Source organism: Rana temporaria, chromosome 1 (genome assembly GCF_905171775.1).
Source record: "Rana temporaria chromosome 1, aRanTem1.1, whole genome shotgun sequence".
In the NCBI taxonomy this organism is placed as follows: domain Eukaryota; kingdom Metazoa; phylum Chordata; class Amphibia; order Anura; family Ranidae; genus Rana; species Rana temporaria.
Window position 1 is genome coordinate 534064939 of NC_053489.1, and position 21775 is coordinate 534086713.

General features: G+C 40.7%; 1 protein-coding gene across 1 annotated transcript in view; it reads left to right on the forward strand.

Moving 5' to 3' along the window:
• The window catches only part of RXFP1 (relaxin family peptide receptor 1), a 353272-nt gene that overhangs the window by 240966 nt on the left and 90531 nt on the right, over positions 1–21775 (forward strand). Inside the window, exons 4-7 of the mRNA XM_040332335.1 lie at positions 1641–1746; positions 4767–4838; positions 13942–14013; positions 16994–17065. Coding sequence (XP_040188269.1) covers positions 1641–1746; positions 4767–4838; positions 13942–14013; positions 16994–17065 — 322 coding nt within the window. The remainder of the gene's footprint in view (positions 1–1640; positions 1747–4766; positions 4839–13941; positions 14014–16993; positions 17066–21775) is intronic.

Genomic DNA, 21775 nt, shown 5'->3' on the forward strand with positions numbered 1-21775 from the left:
TCGTGTGTACACTTTTAGTCAATGGGGAAACTTGGCTCGCCGCGGCTTCACAAGGAACTCGACGAGCAAAACGATGTGTTTTGCCCGTCGAGTTTTTCGGACGTGTATGGGGCCTAAGTGTTTGATGACGAATTTCCCCACAAATCGCTATCGCTCAATTCTGCAAGTGATTCTAATTTATTATCGCTGTTTTCTAGCTGGTCTAAAAGCACTTTTGATGTAAAGGGAAACTTCTTGGTTGCTATGGACAATCTCCAGTTTCCTGGCAGAAAGAAAAGTATTTATAATATAAAACTACATGCAGGACACTGGACAGACCACTAGGGACAAAGGGGATGTGTATTTATTTGATACAGTACTGTGATCTGTAAAATTACAGTATACTGCATCTGTACTGTGTTTTTTATTTTTTTTATATGGCGCCGAACTCTGTCCCCGTGTGTCGAAACGCTCGTGAACGGAGCTCTGCACTCGGCACTGTGAATCGAGCGAGGAGACACAGCGGGGAGACATCACAGGATCCAAGAGACAAGGTAAGTAACTTTGCCTGGATACTGCAATGCGATCCTGAGTCTGGCTCGGGATTACCGCTTTTGCTATGGAAAATTCACCCCGAGCCCGACCAGGGAGGTTAAGATGAAAAACCTTCTGACTTTACAACCCCTTTAAGCATTGTATTTAGGTAAAACGTATGTAAACCTTAACAGAAAAACTTCTTATTTGCTTTCTTTAGTTTTTTCAACATGCATTGACAGGATGTTGTTATATTTGTTCAATAAATGCAAAAAAGAAAAAAGAAAACTTAACCCTGCCAGAAATCAAATGCAACCTGAAATGTTATCTCAAAAAAAAATTAATCTCTTCCCAGTTCTGTCTATGAACCACAGAACACATTCCTTTAGTGATATAGAGATGAGGAAAGGGGGGGACGTGTTCTGTAGTATTAACAAACACCCTGTCTTATAGTGACCATGCTTCTTCATAAATATAGTCCTGCGAATGAGCGTTGTCACCCTAGGACAGGACGTGTGCTGCTATCAAGGTCACCAGGTAAAATAAAGAAAAAAAGCCAAAAACAAATGCAGTCACCATAACTAAGGATTGGTAGGCTGTAATAAATGACTTTTGTTCTTGTGTTTAGATATACTTTAAGGGTTAAGTCTTAAAGTAAATTAACTTTTAATTTTCAGCCGGTAGGTTCAATGTTAAAATGAAGGGGAGGGACTTGTAAAGTGTTAAAGTGATGGTAGGTGAACTGTAAAAAAAAAATATAGAGAGCCCATGCTCAATATACACAAACAGCAAAAAGCAGCAAATGGACACAATCATTTATTCACTTCCTCTATTTATTTCCTCTTGTTATGTGATAGTTGAGGAAAAGGGAATGTCAGTGCTATTGTTATCTCTGTGTCATCTCTAGAAATGTTATTCATTCAATACACCCTGTCACTTGATTTCTCTTTAGCCTTTAACAAAGGGGTTTAATCAACACACATATTCAACATAAAAATAGAATCTTGGCATGAATATCAATTAAAACGGAGTAAGAGTAGTGAAGTTGTATATGACAGAACACTATACTAGGTGGCCTTTTATTGCAGCTCTAGCCTTCTCACATGTTCCTATCTTCTTTTATCCAGTGCTTGGTGGGGTGCCAGCTCAATGTTTGTGCCGAGGATTAGAACTTGACTGTGATGGAGCCAAATTACGCACTGTCCCTTCTGTCTCCTCCAATGTGACCATGATGTGAGTAAAGCAGGACAGACTGTTTATGTAAAAAAGGAATATCTCCTTCAGCTTACCAAGATCCAATCCTTCCTTGTGTGTTTGTAAAGAGACATACTGTAAAAGTTATTACCTAAGTATATGTATCGTCAAGACCAGGGGTCAAGTCCTGGGGGAAAAGTGTGGCAACTCCCACCCAAGATCCACTGTACCTTATGTTACTGGCCGCTTCCTGTATATGGATTCATTGGGTAGTGTGCGGGTATTCCGTCACTTCCTTGATGCCGAAATGTCTCCTGGGAGCTTTTGTCATTGTTCCCAGGAGACATTGCGGAGGTCTGCCCGCGAGTTATCGTGGGATTTAGAAAGAACTTTAAGCAAGACCTCCGCAATGTCTCCTGGGAACAATGACAAAAGCTCCCAGGAGACATTGCGGCATTGAGGAAGTGACGGAATACCCGCACACTACCCAATGAATCCATATACAGGAAGTGGCCAGTAACATAAAGGATTACTAAGGTTCGCCTGCCCCTCACAGTGACCGCTTAGTGAAGGATTGGCTTGGGCGGCTCAGCTGCTTTAGTCCTGCAAACGGAACTGCGTTCCTGCTGTGAAAAAAGTGCAGGAACTCCGTTCCCACGCGTTCCCGCAGGACTTGAGCCCTGGTCAAGACTTTCTTTTGTTTTAGTTCTGTATATAACATGAGTGGATTAAATACCTTGCCAATAGATTTTTCGCTGTCTGTTCCCCGTTTGAGAAATTTCCCTTCATTTCCTATTTTGGAGATGCAACAGGAAGTGAAAGGAAATATCTAAAAAGGGATGGGGATTTCCTTTTTGGACAATTGTCATCAGAAAGGGTATCTAGATTAAAAGACTCACCTTAACTCTGGTGACAGCTGGACCTTTCCCAGTAGGGACACAGACAGCAATAACATGACATGGGTTCTAATCTTTCTCTACTCTACTCTATTATATACTAAAAAAATAGCTATGCATACATTGAGGATGATCTGATCAATGATAATGTGTAAATTGTAAAATGCAGTAACTCACAGCAGCCAATTAGAGTTCAGTTCAGCTGCCTAGTAGAGTTGTGTTCACAATTTTTTATTTTAAAAATGTTCGTTTCATTTTCAAATCATTTGTGGGGTCAAATCAATGTTAATTTTTTAACATTGTGATGAGAAAATGCAAAGGAATAGGATGGAAAATCTCTAATGCCACGTACACACGATCGGACATTCCGACAACAAAACTGTGGATTTTTTCCGAGGGAATGTTGGCTCAAACTTGTCTTGCATACACACGGTCACACAAATATTGTTGGAAATTCAGATCGCCAAGAACGCGGTCACGTACAACACTACGACGAGCCGAGAAAAATTAAGTTCAATGATCCCGAGCATGTGTTGAATTGATTCCGAACATGCGTAGGATTTATGTGCATCGGAAATTGCATACAGACGATCAGAATTTCCGAAAGGAACTTATGTTGTCTAAAAAATTGAGAACAAGCTCTCAAACATACGGAATACACGGAAATTCCGATAGCAAATGTCTGATGGAGCATACACATGGTCGGATTTTCCGACAACAAGCTCACATCGAACATTTGTGTACATGGCATTACAGTGTATCTTATTTTCATTTGAGAAAGTTCCAAAATCGAATGTGCAAAGTAAAAAGCATTTTGAAGTGCTTTGAAATGACAATTCGCCAAATCATCAAATGTACTAAGAATTTTCATATGAAAATTCGTACAAATGTTCATAAACATGCGATCAAAAATGTACTAGTGTATGGCCAGCTCAGGGATAGATGATTGCTTGGTTATAATTAGTGCAGTTTTAATGTTTTTTTGCTTGAATAAACCCGTATTCCACAAATAAGCATGTACGTCCGACAGAAGCTGGCCGAACAGACAGCTTCTGTTGGACAGACCGAGGCAGACCGGGCAGAGCGTCAACCTTTTTTTTTGAACAGGCAAATGTCTCCTGAATGTCTGCCCATATGTACGGGGCTTGCGCACTTGGAAGTCTTTACAACTGGCAGAGACTGCAAGAAATTTTTCAGAATAGTGAGTAACGTTAGAACTCCCATCCGGTTTTTATTCCTGTGTTTTTTCCCTAGTGACAACCGTTCCCTAATTGGTTTCTTCAGGGGAGATTTATTAAAACTGGCTTACACAGAATCTGGTGCAGATGTGCATGGTAGCCAATCAGCTTCTAACTTCAGCTTGTTCCATTAAGCTTTGATAATAGAACCTGAAAGCTGATTGGTTTCTAAAGTGGGGGTAGATTTCCTTAACAGCAACATCTGACAGTAGATCTATCCATCCCTTATTCAGCACAAAACCAAAAGTAATGCCGCGTACACACGACCGTTTTTCAGGTAGTAAAAAATGACGATTTCGAACATGCTCTCATTTTTCACGTCGTTTTTAACATTGTCGTTTTTAACGTCGTAAAAAATGGTCGTGTGTGGGCTTTAACGACGTGAAAAAAACATGCGTGCTCAGAAGCAAGTTATGAGACGGGAGCGCTCGTTCTGGTAAAACTAGCGTTCGTAATGGAGATAGCACATTCATCACACTGTAACAGACAGGAAAACGCAAATCGTCTTTTACTAACACGAAATCAGCAAAAGCAGCCCCAAGGGTGGCACCATCCAAATAGAACTTCCCCTTAATAGTTCCGTTGTACGTGTTGTACGTCTCCGCGCTTTGCTAGAGCATTTTTTTTTCACGATCGTGTGTAGGCAAGGCCGTTTTAACGATGGGGTTGAAAAAAACGTTTTTTTCCAGACCATTAGAAACGTGTGTACGCTGCATAAGGTATGTTGGAAGTCAGTTTTTAGTACTGTGTTTTTTATACCCTTGAAAACATTTCAATGTTCTACCTAGCAATGTAACTGGATGCCAGGGAGCATAATAAACAACTACTATCATTCCCAAGTCCAATTTGTTACTGAGGTAATTGTGCCATGAATATAAAAATGATTTTAAATGTTCTTTAAACACTTCACATCTATCATTTTCAGGTCATTGCAGCATAATTTGTTGAAAAAGCTTGGTCCTGATGCTTTCTCTCAGTTCCCAGAGTTGCGTAACTTGTAAGTCTGCCTTTTACCTCATTTATTACACCTTGGCATGTATCTATGGCTCTAAATATTTGAATATAAATTGAGTTTTATTGCTCATCTTATTTTTCATGGCTGTGTCATCACATCCCTATACTGATACTATTCAAGGTTTCTGCTTTTTGCTGCGTACATAATGTCTGGAAATTCTGTCATGCTTATTAATGTCTGTTAACAGCATTTTTCATGATTAGTGATGGTTCCTGTAAATTAATGACTCAGATGTTTTTTCATAGCCTTTGCTAAACATTATACCCAGCCATACAAAGTCTAGATACTTCAGAGGAGTGTCGGTGAAAAAAAAATAATAATGTAACAAATGACAAACTCCATCAGCCTATATTAAATATGAACCAATAAAGCAAAATTAAACAACTCATCTTTTGTTTTCCGAAAATATCTTTAACTGATTTTTGAAGTTTTTCATTAATTCAAAGGCCTAAAGCTCTTTTATTATTACAAAATATAAAATAAAAAACCTCCCAACACAGAGGCCCCGTACACACGACAGAGTTTCTCGGCAGAATTTGGCGAGAAACTCGGTCAGAGCCGGATTCTGCCGAGAAACTCTGTCGTGTGTACACTTTCGGCCCGATGGAGCCGCCGAGGAACTCGTCGAGAAAATAGAGAACATGTTCTCTATTTTCTCGTTGTTCTATGGGAGCTCTCGGCCCGCCGAGCTCCTCTGCGGCTTCAGGGCTGAACTGGCCGAGGAACTCGATGTGTTTGGCACGTCGAGTTCCTCGGCCGTGTGTACAGGGCCATACATATAATTGGTTTGGAAATGCAAAGCAGTCTCTGAATGGCACCCGAAGTAGCGATCATTGGAGTAGAAGTGTCTACGTCAATATTTTCCAACTTCCAGGGGGACTGGCCAAGTATAGTATATGCACAACTACCTTGGTCCAAGCTGGACTAAGGTAACTATGTAAAAATATCCATACATGGAATTCATCGTTAAGATGACAATATTTGTTTAGAGCTGATACTTTGAAAATTCAACTTAAAAATCGGAATAAAAATTGTATACACAGAGTGGGTGCACTTAAAGAGAAACAGTAATGACTTGGCTTTTCAGGAACCTTAATATTCAAATTGTAATTATTATTCCTTTGTAGTTTTTTGACATAAGCAGTCAGCCAGATGATCAGACAAAGAGCAATTCAGAATGGCAACAATCACGCATACACTGGAAAATAATGAAAACTGCACAAACCTATAAAAGCTGTACAGAAAGTGTGTCTTAACATCAATGTCTGAGGTTCAATCAAGGTATCACAAATACATAGCATAGTCTCTATAACAACAGGGAGTCTAGCTGAGAATCACTACTTCGGTAAGCTTCAATAAACAGTTCAGAACACAGACAGCTCCTTGTTCTTGTCCTTATAAACAGCATCCCTTTCAGTGAAGTCCAGAGTAGCTCTGGTAACAATTGTGACAAGATGGTAGGATCCAACGCCCAAGGACCAATGGCCACCCCACTGGAACTGGAGTACTCTGCTAGCAATCAGAAAAGGCCTTCCTGAGAGACTGCATATTATTTGGCTCCTGCCTGGCTGCCCGTATGCTGGTTCTGACAGTGAAGGCCTCTCATCTAGCTACAGATCACTTGCCCATCTACTTCTGCCTCATCAGGTGTGGCCTCTTAACTGCTACAGAGAGAGGGAGATAGAAAAAAAAATCTTCTCTGGGTCACCTGAGGCAGATGCAGCTCTGTCAGCTGGCTGAATCACGCATTGGGATTGATTTATTAAAAGGGGGAAAAGCTGTTTATTGAATAAGATGAAATTGTGCTCACTATGAGTACCCAAGTCCTAAAAAATGTTGCTAGTTCCTAATTGGATGATTTAAGTGAACACAGCTCAGTGAATATGCACTTTGATAAATGAGGATTCCCTACTCTTTAGTAAATCAACCCCACTGATTCCCAGCTCCTGAAAGCAAATATTTGTATCAAATTACAGAGCCCTGTAGTTAAAGCGGAGCTCCACCCTAAATCAAACATAATCTCAATAGTAATAATGCTCATAAACAAAGCTTTTTTCATATAAAAAAGTTTTACAGTACCAATAAATAAGATTGGCTTCCGTTCTGCAGCCCTCGGGTTTCCGTCGGGTTTTCCATTGTTTCCTGTCCCGCGCAGTGTCTTCTGGGAGCTTGTGTCATAGCTCCCTTGTTATCATATTCGGCCCTGTTAGAGGAAACATCGCGCGACTTCGTGCAGCAGGAAGTGACGCGCGATGTAAACAAAGGAAGGAGGGCAGGCGTTTGAAAAATCTCCATTACAGGAGATACTGCTCCCGGGTGCTAGTGGATCGAGCGGTGGATGCTGGGATTACAGCATCACCGCAAACAGGAAGTCTCCGCTGGTGGGATTCTAATGCCCACACTGAAGATGGCAACGGCTGACCAGACGAAATATAAGTTATTATTAAAGACAGGAAAAGATCGGGACTGACGTTTAACAAGAGAAACGTGAGTTTCATTAAGCCTTCACATTAACTGTTTAACTACCCCCAAACAAAAAAAAAACGTTTTGGCATGGGAGATCCGCTTTAATAGGAATGTGGATACCTATAAGAACAGGTCCGACGTTGTTATGCAGTTTTAGGGGCTGGGAGATGGCACGTAGGGCCAAGTTCTTGTATTGCTTACGTCTTTAAGGATAGTAAAAATCAAACAAGAAGATGCAGAGAAACATTACTTTTTGAATGTCTTACATTTATTATTGATTTAATTGTGCCTTGGTGCTAGGCTAAAAGTCAGATTCTCAGTAGGACATTTAAGCTAAGGACTGCTGCCCTCTGTGCAGTAGTCTATCTCCAACAGTTTGACACACCACCTGCACCCTCACAACTACTACTCCCCTTTAGTATATCAGTCGCAAAGGGTTGGTTACCTTTTTTTTAATATTGCTCTGGTCAGTTAGTCTAAGGATACACATGTGTGTATAGAATTTCCTCTTTTGAACAAAATAAATATAATAATTTACTCCATCAACACTAAACAGCATAGATGGAGCAGTTTCCTTTTGCCAATACTCGTGTTTGGTGCTGAATAGTGCTGAACAGAATTAATCTTTTACTATTACATTGAGTTAATTTGTATGCAAAGGTTAGCTGCACGGGTGACACTATAAGAATGGAGAGGTATATCTATCAACATAGGGGTTGTTCGGGAAAATTTGAACGGCTGTGGGCTCCATGGTTAGATACCCCTGGCCTGTCCCCGGTCAATTTGGTCATGGATAGGCTGTTTAGATAGTTGAGGGGTGGTCAGCCGAGATACTGAGAGGGCGGGGGTACGACTCATTGCATATATGCCTTTCAAGTACTAGGATGATCATGTCAGACATGTGCAATGTGTAGTGGCAGAGGCTGCTGTGCAAACTGTTTGATTGTATTTTTTGAGCTGATACCTGAACTGTTTGGAATAATTTTGTGTTCTAAATGTGAGCTGTGCACTTGCTGTGAATTTCTTTTTTGTTTTTTCTTGTTTATTTCAATAAACATCTTTGATTTAAAAAAGGTTAGCTGCACACTAACAGAAAACACAACAGGTTTCATGAGTAGTTTCAAATTCAAAACTGTGTTTGAATTGGATCACATATTGTAGCAAGCTGTGTGTATTGCTTGGAATCGGATTCATTTTCATTTATTGCACTATTTACAGGCCACTGCTCCATTTTTTCCTGCAGCAGCACAATAGACCCCAAAATCCTAAGTTTATGATAGGAGTATGAGCACCATTGCTTTCTATGGAGGCAACACACATAGACACAAGTTTAGGAGTATGGGAACCAGCATACCGCTGAATGGAAAGCTAAAGCCATGGCCTGCCAACACTCTGTCCCAGGGCAATATACAGGATGGAAGATATTTTTAAAAGTGATGAAGAGGATCTAGTGTGATAAAGACTTTTACACTTCGACTTTGGCAGTGACAATATGAAAAAGAATTATATCTACTATAAATATCACACAAGAAGCACAGTAACACACTTCACATTAAAAATATAGCAAAAGCAATGCCTTGTAAAGTGCCCATTAAAATTGCAGTGGAATAAGATTTAAATATTAGATGAAGTTGGTTAATTGCAATGTCACGTGACATATTCAAACTAAAAGTGTTATATATTTTCTTAACACCTTTCCAAATGGACCCCTTAGTATGATATTGTTCTAGAAAATAACTACAATAATAGGGTTACAAACAAAATCACTGCATGTCTTCGGAAAAAAAAAGTAAATGAGGTCTTGAGCCCCAAATGAAGTTCCCTCACTGCCAATCTATAGGATGCATATTACCTTTTATTTTTTTACACATTGGAAATTTGCAACATTTACCTCAATTCAGCAATGGTTCTGCCACATTGCAGATATTCAACATATGGCGGAACTAACAAATATGTTACAAGGCAGAGAGGAACAATGCCAAACAAATGTAGTTTTATCCGAATTTATTTGGATTCTCTGATAAGCTCAGACAAATTCTGGTGGGGAGTCTTTACCCCCCTAGGCCCATCTACCCCTTCTTACACCTGGACCTGGTATGCTGTGTTGCCCTCCCACCGGGTGTGCTGGCTTTTCTTCGCTTTCACAAGTTTTCTTTTTTGGACTGTATCTACTCTTAGGCCTCATACACACGATAGGATAGCCAGAGGACAACGGTCTGAAGGACTGTTTTCATCGGTCAAAACCGATCGTGTGTAGGCCCCATAGGTTATTTACCCTTCGGTTAAAAAAATAGGAACTTGCTTTAAAATTAAAAATCAACGCATGCTCAGAATCAAGTCGATGCATGCTTGGAAGCATTGAACTTCGTTTTTTTCAGCACGTCGTTGTGTTTTACGTCACCGCGTTCTGACACGATCGTTTTTTTAACTGATGGTGTGTATGCACGACGGACCATCAGTCAGCTTCATCGGTTAACTGATGACAACGGTCCTTCGGAACGTTCTTATCGGATGGACTGATCGTGTGTACGAGGCTTTAGGGGTTGAAACTGGAGAGTCTAAAATCTGGGACAGCTGACATGGTAGCCAATCAGTTTCTAACTTCAGCTTGTTCAATTAGGCTTTGACAAAAAATAAAAAATTAAAGCTGATTGATTTCTATGCAGAGGTGCCCCAGATATTGCACTCTTCAGATTTAATAAATCCACCCCTTGGTGTCTTCTTCTGTCTGTTTCTTAATAATAGAGCATTGAGTCCCATGGACATATGATTTGTACCTCTTCCCTGACATAAACATGTTGCTAGATTTTGCCATACACATGTATGAATGAGACTCAGACACATACAATTCCAAGACCTGATTATTCATTTATTGTATCCTACGAGAATGAAATTGCTTTATACAGTTTTGTATATGCTTTCATTTTTCTATTGCAATTTTTCCCCCATTTCTGATGCCTCAATTGCACTTCTCCTTTTATCAGGGCTTCGGGACTTGTATCATTGTGCCTATGATATTTCTATATGTGACATGGCCCATATTTACTTATAAACTTATGGCTCATGGCTCTATATATTTTTTTCTGTTATTTTCTTACCTTGCATTGTACTGAAAAACTTTAAAAAAAGGAATGCAAAAAAATACCCAGAACCAAAATAGGAATCACAAATGCATTATTGTTTATAGTATTGTTGATAAAAACGTTACAAATCAGAATTAATGGTAAAAAGTGAAAGCATGCCAAATAAACACATTCTGGCCTTTCCCACTGCACACATTTCTTTCCAAGTTTTCGTTTCTGGTCTGTATTATGGCACAATTCTTTGGAAAGATTTCCTCTTACTTACTGTTTTGTCTCTTGGACATGAAATGAAGGGATATCTCCATAATGGGACACAGGCAGGAAAAAATTAAGGAGTGTGTAACCCTTCTATACTCTATCCAAAACTAATGAAAACAAGTTTTGTCTCTAAATACACTTCAACAAACTCCATTGTAAGTGCAGAAATTGGTCACAAAGCCAATTGTGGGTTTTGCTTTGTGGATCTTGTAGTTGTTGCTGTTATTTTTCTAGGCATAAAATGTGTCAACATAGTGAAAAAGTACAGCATTTGTGAACTTTGCCAAAACATAACGAATTGATACACTTCAGTTCTTGGAAAAATGGCAAACACTTTAGATACTAGCAAAAAGAAAAAAAAAATCATAGTATATTTTACCATGCTTTGTGTGTACAAATAGCTTAAATCGGGCTTTCAAGAAAGAAAGAAATTGAAAATGTCGCAGATTTTATTCAAGTTTTCCTATTTAACGTATTTTATTCAACTTATTCTAATTTCTTTGACCTTAATCTTATTTTCTACGTTAGTCAGTCTCTGCATAAAGATGTGTAATGCTTTCAGGTAGTTTGTGAATATGTTTCCATTTTCATAGACTTTCAATAGTAAACATTCATTCTAACGTTTTCAAATTCGGAATAACCAAATTATTATAATTTCATATTCCAACGACAACACTACGTGCCTGGGGTTTGTATGCTCTCCCTGTGCTTGCATGGGTTTACTCCAGGTACTTTGGTTTCCTCCCACACTCCAAAGACATGTTAAAGTGGTTCTAAAGGTAGAAGGATTTTTTTTATCTTAATGCATTCTTTGCAGTTAAAGGATTTTATTTTATTTCTTTAGGACCTTTTGAAATATCAGCATTTTATTATATTTTTAGGTTTTGAGCCTATCAGCTCATGAGTCAATTATAGTGACTATAGCGCTATTAATGTTTTGTTGATAATTTTTGATAATATATATGTGATTTTGTAAGATAAAAAACCTTCTGTGTGCAGCAGCCGCCCTCCAGCGATGTTCCAGTTGATGTCGGCTGACTCTCCCTCCTCATTGGTAGAGACATCAGCGAAGCGCCATTGGCCCCAGCTGCTGTCAATTAAAGTCAGTGAGCCAATGAGGAGAGAGAGGGCAGGCCGGGCCGCGGCTCTGTGGGTAAATGGACACACGGAGCTGCAGCTCAGCTCGGGTGCCCCCATAGCAAGCTGCTTGCTGTGGGGGGCACTCAACAGGAGGGAGGAGCCAGGAGTGCCGAAGAGGGACCCGACAAGAGGAGGATCTGGGCTGCCCTGTGCAAAACCACTGCACTGGGCAGGTAAGTATAACATGTTTGTTATTTTGAAACAAAAGAAACAAGACTTTAAAGCGGAGGTTCACCCTATTTGTCAAGTTTTGCTGTTTAAAACCAGCAGCCATAGTACTGTATCTATCCGTTTTTTTTTTTTTTTTTAATCGGCCTCCTTACCTTGGAATGAGGGCCTTTTGTGAGCTGTCACTCACTTTCCCCGCGGGAGTGGGCGTGGTTTCGAAAAATCCCCGATCAGCGCTATGTCTCCTGTGAGTGAGTCCTGAGAATCCCAGGAGACGCGCTGTGTTTGAAATCCCGCGATATCTCGCGGGTCACGTGACTAGTCTGGCTAGTCACAGCGGGGAGTGTCCTTTTCAGGACGCTGCCGGCCGTTGTCCTAGCAACTATGCAGGGTTGACGGCGCGGCTCGCCATCACACTGCATAGTTGCTAGGACAACGGCTGGCAGCGTTCTGAAAAGGACACTCCCCGCTGTGACTAGTCACGTGACCCGCAAGATATCGCAGGATTTTAAACACAGCGCGTCTCCTGGGATTCTCAGGAGACACCGCATCCCGGAAGATAATACAGGAGGGCTTCAGAGTGCCAGCAGTTAAGATGGCAATGTCCATCATCAATTTTTATAAAATCTACTTTTGGGGGAAATCGTCCTGGTAGCGGCTGCGACTAGGAGACTGGTGAGTACAATTTTCGTTGTACCATCAGCGTTACAAAAACGTCTTTAAAAAAAAAAACGTTTTCCTGCGGAACTCCCGCTTTAACTGTGGGAAGCCGGCTCCCCACTGCACATGCACAAACCACACTGCACCCTGTGAATGGACCTGCAGCCTCCTGGGACCTGTGACATGTCACGTAAGGTTTTGGGAAGGGAGGGGGTGGCCCAAACGTCTGCTCCAATCACCTGGGCGGTCAGAGTGGAGGTAGGAGTGGGTATCTCTCAAAATAAGCTACCTGTGCCCCCCCCCCCCAAAAAAAAAAACACATTTCAAATATGGCAAAGGACGGAGGAGGGGGAAAAGTGGAACCTCCCCTTTTGGGTGAAGTTCTGCTTTAAAGCTCATTTAAAGCTACAAGTCCATCTTAGACTACATTATCCCCAGGGTGGCAATGCTGCAATGTTATTTCACTGTCGAACAGCAATTTCCCCCTTTGACAGTAGAAAAATAATATATCTACTGGCAGGATTAACAAATCATAAACAACTGCTGCATTATTGTTAGTGACACACTGCTTCATATGTGTTATTATGCCTATAGTTCCACTTGCTCAAATACTTTTTTGTTTGAAAAGTAATCAATGCTTCTAGAGTTAGAGCATTTTTCCAGCTGAAAAACTCTTCTCAAAACCCACTAGTTCTGGGGGGGTTTTCCAGCTAGAAAATGCCCCTGCCAAAAACTGTGCGTGTATGGACACATGGGATAACATGCTGGAGAGTTTATTGACTACAGAAAAAACTGTCTGAAGCCAAAAACAGCAGCCGAAAAAAAAAGGTCCAGTGTGCATGAGGCCTAAAAATAATGCCATTTGCAATTGGTCTGCTTTTCTTGCATTTCTCCACCAGTTAAGACTTTAGGTAATGGATCTAGAATGTATTAGCATCTTATGCTGTTTCAAGGACAGGGGGATTTCATTGGCACCCAGATGACGTGATCTAGAATGTATTAGCATGTTATGCTGTTTAAAGGACAGGGGGATTTCATTGGCACCAAGATGACGTGTTCTCCAGAGAGCTGATACAGGAAGTTTACATCACTGAGTGGCAGTAGAACACTTGATTCTAAAATAGCAAACAGAACATCCCCGTATAATATTGCATAGAATTCAAATTCTATTCTAAACTGCTATTACTAGCCAGAACTGCAATTCATTCATTTCTTGTATTCATTAGCGCCATCTAGTGTTCACTGATATGTCAACAAAATACATTCTGCTTGTGCTAATATGCTTTGTCTTGTGTTTTGTAACTTTCTAGATATCTGCAACATAATAAAATTAGAACTGTATCTGTGAATGCGTTCAGAGGACTCCACAACCTAACAAAGCTGTAAGTACCATCTAGGTTTATATGGGTCTTTACCTGCCAATATTTAACCATGACCACTGCTAGTGGTTTATGATAAATAGAGTAGAGTGAACAAAGTCATACATCAACCAATCACTTTATCATTTCCAGTTAGAATTGTACTTACCAGAGAATAAAAAATGAAACCTGATTAGATGATTGGTTTATTGATTCATCGATTCATTGATTAAATAAATGAGCATCAGATTCCTGTTCCAGTATTCTTTGTCAGGCCTCGTACACACAACCGAGGAACTCGTCGTAAATTAAACATCGTTTTCCTCGATGAGTTCCTTTTTAGGCTTGTGGAGAATCTTGACAAGCTTTCTTTGCGTACACATTGTCAAGACCAAATCTCGTTGTTCTCAAACGCGGTGACGTACAACACGTATGACAGCAGGGGAAGTTCGATTCCATTGGCACAACCCTTGGGGCTTCTTTTGCTAATCTCCTGTTACTGCGTGTTAAGTAAAAGTTTGGTAGGAGACGATTTGTACTTTTCAGTCTGTTACAGCGTGACAAATGTGCTATCTCCATTACAAACGCTACTTTTACCGAAGGTGCGCTCCTGTCTCATACTTTATTCTGAGCATGCGTGGGTTTCTTAGCATACACACGAACGTGTTTCTTGTCGAAAACCAGCCCGACGGAGAACACGACGAGGAAATTGAGACTCCCGACAAGGAAAAAGAGAACTTGTTCTCTTTTTTTCTCGTCGAGCTCCTCGACAGTTTTCTCGATGAAAAACATACACGACCGTTTTCCTCTGCAAAAAAGCTCTGCCACCTAAATGTTGACTCCATGGTGATAGGATCACTCCAAGTATGAGGCTGGAACCTTCAAGAAGATGTCTTCAGATACCGCATAAACCCATGTCAAATTATTACAGTGAACATGATATAGGTACCAAAATATAAAACCTTTGGGCCGGATTCAGACACCTCCGCGTATCTGTCCGGCCGGCGTAACGTATCTCCGATACGTTACGCCGCTCTAACTTTGGGCGCGAGTTCTTTATTCAGAAAGAACTTGCGCCCTTAGTTACGGCGGCGTAACGTATGTGTTTGCGGCTAAAGGCCGTGTAATTCAAATGGGGATGTAGGGGGCGTGTTTTATTTCAATTATGCTTGACCCCGCGTATTTGACGTTTTTTTTTAACGGCGCATGCGCCGTTCTTGAAAACATCCCAGTGCGCATGCTCGAAAATCCGCCACAAAACGTCATTGCTTTCGACGTGAACGTAAATTACGTCCAGCCGTATTCGCGAACGACTTACGCAAACGACGTAAAAAAATTCAAAACTCGGCGCGGGAACGTCGGCCATACTTAACATTAGCTACCCCTCATATAGCAGGGGTAACTATACGCCGGAAAAAGCCGAACGCAAACGACGTAAAAAAAAAGCGCCGGGCGGTCGTTCATTTCTGAATCGGAGTAAATCCTCATTTGCATATTCCTTGCATAAAAATACGGAAGCGCCACCTATCAGCCAGCCTGGAATTGCAGCCTAAGATCCGACGGTGTAAGACACTTACACCTGGCGGATCTTAGGGAGATCTATGCGTAACTGATTCTCTGAATCAGTCGCATAGATAAGACCGGTGGAACTCAGAGATACGACGGCGTATCAGGAGATACGCCGTCGTATCTCTTTCTGAATCACAGTTTGTACATTTCATCTCACAAATGTCTTGTTTGCATTCTGTCTCAAAAAAGTTTTTGGAGATGCAAACTAAACATTTGGTAGCAATTGTACATGTATGTGAAATCCTATTTTAGAATGGGAAATGTTAGATTAATTTGATGCATTGCTGGGTCAGTCAAGCAGTCAAGTTACTTCAATACCTTTGCACCCTGAACTGGATTTCTGCACAGTCACCAATGCATTGTGTTGCTTATAAAAGACATTCTGTTATTCTTTATGTATGTATTTTTTGTATATTCTTTTTGTCTAGATTTATTATCTCTTCTCCCCTTGTACCTTGTGCAGCATGTTATGCCCTGTACACACGATCGGTTCGTCTGATGAAAACGGACCGATGGATTTTTTCATCAGATATCCGATGAAGCTGACTTTCATCAGTCTTGCCTACACACCATCGGTTAAAAATCTGATCGTGTCCAATGCGGTGACGTAAAACTCAATGACGTGCTGAGAAAAATGAAGTTCAATACTTCCGAGCATGCGTCAACTTGATTCTGAGCATGCGTGGATTTTTGACCGATGGATTTTCCCACAGACGATCGTTTTTTTCTATCGGTTCTATTTTTTTTCACCGATGGGAAAAAAAACGATGGGGCCCACACACGATTGGTTCGTCTGATGAAAACGGTCCAACCGATCGTGTGTACAGTGGACTTATTTTTCTTTTTACATTGTGTGGTTCTAGGAATCTTTCTTATGCCCTGTACACACGATCGGATTTCTGATGGAATCAAATCCGATGGATTTTTTCGTCGGATATCCGATGAAGCTGACTTTCATCAGTCTTGCCTACACACCATCAGACTAAATTCCGACCGTGCCAAAACGCGGTGACGTAAAACACTACGACGAGCAGAAAAAAATGAAGTTTAATGCTTTCGAGCATGCGTCGACTTGATTCTGAGCAAGTGTGGATTTTTCTCCGAGGGAGTTTCACACAGATGATCGGAAATTTCCTATCGGTTTTTTATCCATAGGAAAAATTAAAAAATGTTTTTACACTGGACAAAACCGATCGTGTGTACACGACTTTAAAGTGCAACACCACTAAACCGACATTTCCGCTGTGTATACTCTTCCATTTAGTAATCGATACCAAGCATATTTTTATAGTTTTTTTGTTTGTTAAAGTCAGTTTTGATAAGTTTGTAACCCAAAAATTACATTTGAAAGCTATTTTATTTACATGATAAGATCACCAATACATATCATATGAGGAAATTTCCAATATGACTTTTTTTGCTTGCTTATTTTCAGCTATTTGAGCAATAATGCAATAAGCACCCTTAAACCTGGAGTGTTTCGAGATCTCCACAGGCTGGAATGGTTGTAAGTTTTATTTCAATGCACAGTTTGTACTTCCAATGTTGTAATGTGTATCTTGTATGCCTTCCTGCTGTGTGTCCTTAAGATTGACCTGCATCAGTTTTAGATGAACATCTATATATTAAAGTACAATCTCTTTTTTTCTGTAGTGGTCTATTCTTAACTCTTTGACGTCAGTAATATAAGATTACAATAACTAGCTGTTTTGTTTGTTTTTTGTAACTGTAACAGAATGACCACAACAGGTCAATAGGAGAGTGTCTCCTTCAATGTGGAACATAGACTGTTGAGATGATAATTGATTTTAATCGCCTCCAGCTAGCTGTGATTGCATTCTATTGTCTATTGTGTTAATTAAGCCTGGCTCCTAAGATATTTCATTGTGTATGCTAATGACACTGTATTGTGTGAAAGTCTATTGATGATAAGATGTGGAATGTGACTTAGCACCCTCTAAAGGTCAGACGTCTGTGTATTGTGTATCAGGTGAGAACAGCTTGTCGCGGAGTCAGAACGTCTGGGTAATGATTAGTAATTAGCTCATCTGAATGTCATTATCTAACGGAATGTGTATTGAAGTTCCTTGTGTCATGTTGTGGGTGGAATTGAGTCATTGTCCATATTTGGTTGCTAACTGTATAAGAAGAGGTGAGTTTACCATTAAAGTATTCATTCGTTTGGACCCAGAGAACAGAGCTTGTGTCTCGTTATTCTGGGGAATTCTTATGGATCATGTCTGCTGGATTGTGGAGTGTCGGATAAGCTGTCTTGGGTTGGTGGAATGGAATATCGTAAACGGTGTTAACCCCTGACCGTTACAGTAACAATAGACATAGACAATAATCACATATAATATAGTTTTATTCTTCGAACTTCACATATCCCATTTACCCTATTTTAGCTTTACTAACTCATACTGTCAACTCATGAAAATACATGTCCACAATTGTCCCCTCTCTCCCCATTCAGGGTTCCTCACATTTACCGCTTTTATTCTAACTGCTTTTAACACCTTTACTGTAATCTCAAGGTGGCGAATGTCTGGCCTGCAAAAGTGCCAGCATCTAAAAAAAACTACCAAAAATGTCCCCGGAGTCTGTAGAAGCAACCTGGGTAATTTAAAGCGGAGTTCCGGCCACAATTTCACCTTTTAAATATAAATACCCCTGTAATACACAAGCTTAATGTATTCTAGTAAAGTTAGTCTGTAAACTAAGGTCCGTTTTGTTAGGTTGTTACAGCATTTAGACACTTTATAAAATAGAAATTGACTGGGGCCATCTTAAGTGTGGGCATCATGAAGCCAGACTGTATGACTTCCTGGATTTCAGCCTTGCAGATCTTGCACATGCTCAGTGCTGTCCAAGTCACATGATTCTTCGAGACTGTGGAGTGCACAGACTCCTGGAAAGTTACACCCACTACATTCCCAGGAGTCTGTGCGGTGTAGGTTAGGAAGCTTAAGCACCTATGTGCAGGAAGAGGGAAGATTAACTATTCTGCCTAACAACAACACTTTGAAGGCATCTAAAAAAAAAAAAAAATTCTTAAAGGACTAATGACATTTTTTTAAAACTACTGATGTAATGTTATATTTATGGGTGGAACTCCACTTTAAATAGGAATTGGGGGCCAGATTCACAGAGCACATACGACGGCGTATCTCCTGATACGCCGTCGTATCTGTTGTTCTATCTATGCGACTGATTCATAGAATCAGTTACGCATAGATAGCCATAAGATTCGACAGGTGTAATTATTTTACACTGTCGGATCTTAAGATGCAATACCGCGGCCGCCGCTGGGGGGAGTTTGCGTCGTAAACCAGCGTCGGGTATGCAAATTAGGAGTTACGGCGATCCCCGACGGATTTTCGCGTTCGCTACATCGCCGCTAGTCTAGTTTCCCGTCGCAAAGTTAGGCGTCGTTTTAGGTGCCCTAACTTTAGTCAGCAAACGTATTGCTGTCTAAAGTATGGCCGTCGTTCCCGCGTTGAAATTTTAAAATGTACGTCGTTTGCGTAACCCGTCCGGGAATACGGAATTACGCTACGCGCGTCGCTGTTCGAAAAAATTAAGTCACGGCGCGCAAAGCACGACGGGAATTGCGCAACTGAGCATGCGCAGTAGGTCCGGCGCGGGAGTGCGCCTAATTTAAATGGCACACGCCCATTTGAATTGGCCGCCTTGCGCCGGAGGCCGCCGGCGTAGGTTTTCATCGCAAGTGATTGGTGAATCAGGCACTTGCGATGAAAACTTGCGGCGGTGTAACGTATCTACGATACGTTACGCCGCCGCAGTTCTTGCTGAATCTGGCCCCAAATTCCTAGATGTATAACTGTACAAGACTATCATTTTCAAGCTGCATTTTGTAATTTCATTGTCATAGTAGTGGCTACAACCATAAAAAAAGTGAAGCTGAAATGAAAAAATGGGTAGATAGAACAAATTAGTTCTTCATCTGTTTGCTATCAGCATGGTCAGACAGCAATGGGGATCTATCGACCACACTAGTTTAGCAACAGGCCATGGAGCCGAAAGGGACTGAGATTCCTCAATGTACTGACTGCATTGAATTTCTAAATTGGATGAAGAAGTCCTACAATGTTTGCATGCATTAACAAATATACAGTAATTACCCTGTCAACCAATTCTGCTATCCATTTGTCCATAAATATTGTCATGTTCCATTGACAGGTCATGGATTTTATACAACGGAAGATGCAAATGCAAATAAAAAACCTTCAGGTGTATCTAAACCCAAAAACAAATATTGTAATATATTGGTGGCTGATTCTATCTTCTTTATACATTATTTCCATCTGGTGGTCCTGCAAAATCTTCCTGTCACTCCATTATGTCTATGGAGGACTTTAAACATAAAAGCCTCGTACACACGATAGGTTAACCAGAGGACAACGGTCTGAAGGACCGTTGTCATAGGTTAACCGAAGAAGCTGACTGATGGTCCATCACGCCTAAACACCATAGGTTAAATAACCGATCGTGTCAGAACGCGGTGACGTAAAACACAATGACGTGCTGAAAAAAACGATGTTCAATGCTTCCAAGCATGCGTCGACTTGATTCTGAGCATGCGTGTATTTTTAACCAATGGTTGTGCCTACTAACGATCGGTTTTGACCTATCGGTTAGGAATCCATAGGTTAATTTTAAAGCAAGTTGGCTTTTTTTAACCTATGGTTAAATAACCTATGGGGTCCACACACGATCGGTTTTGACCGATGAAAACGGTCCTTCAGATCGTTGTTCTCTGGTTAACCTATCGTGTGTACGAGGCCTAACTCTTTACTTGGGGTTAAACTTTCTGGCAAGATTAACATGCATTTTCTGTACCTAAAAAAAGAAAAATTAATGCAGAAACCATACATAAAGACTAAAAATCTATATTATATTAAAGGGGAGGTCCGCCTAAAAAAAATAATATTAAAAGCCAGCGGCAACAAATACTGCAGCAATAAAAAGGGGGGATAGGGTTGTGACTTTGCATGAGGCATAAGATCAACAACCATAGGCCTCCATCCCTATTAGTGGATAGAGGGGGGGAGGGGGGTTGGGGACTTTGAATGAGATGCGTTTTTAGCAATATGCAATTATTCTAAAAGAATTAAATTAAATTGAGCTGTCTAACTGTATGCATTAAAAACGGGGGTTTAGTTGCACGCATTTGCAAATACCTGTGTAAGCTGTAGGCCCCGTCAAGGCTCTCTGTGTACTGCAGTCCTAACTATAACATTTTAAAGTCTCCTCAATGGGAGCACAGGTGGGCTAATCAATAGATAAGGGGCAGGTGACTGGTGTGCTCCTGCCCCTTTAAGGAGGACTGGGTACCTCCAAACACCCAGCGCATAGAAGCAAAGGTACTGGTGTGCTACCTGACCATGCCCCTACCTATGGCTGGTTTAACAATAAAGAGCACTGGAAAAAATGCATGTGTATATACGAAGATATCATAAAAGAAATGCAGGAGTGGAAATATTCATCCCTTCCAAACCAAAACACCACCGAAATAAATGTGGACCACATCAACCAGGGTCAGCTCGTCAATAAATGACAATGCACAATTAACTGTCAATGGTAAATCTGCGGAGGCACATTATTCCACTCCTGAAACGCATCTCCATCCCTAGATGATGTAAAAAAAGGGGGATAGGGTTGGGACTTTGCATGAGGCATATGATCAACAACCATAGGCCTCCATCCCTATTAGTGGATAGAGGGGGGGGGGGGGGGGTTGGGACTTTGAATGAGATGCGTTTTTAGCAATATGCAATTATTCAAAAATAATTAAATATATATATATATATATATATATATATATATATATATATATATATATATATATATATATATATATTACAAAAATTCCATAATAACCAGGCTCAAAGTTACCTACCAAAAAAAGCAACAAACCAAATTGAGCTGTCCAACTGTATGCAATAAAAACAGAGGTTTAGTTGCACGCATTTGCAAATACCTGTGTAAGCTGCAGGCCCCGTCAAGGCTCTCTGTGTACTGCAGTCCTAACTATAACATTTTAAACCGGCAACAACCTGGACACCCCCGCCCATTCTGGGCAAAATCATCACCCCCAGCACCAAAGTCAAAAGTCTCGGGGTCATTTTTGACACCTACATGACAATGGATGCACAAATAGGGTCAGTAGTCAGCGGATCGCACCATCTGCTGCGCC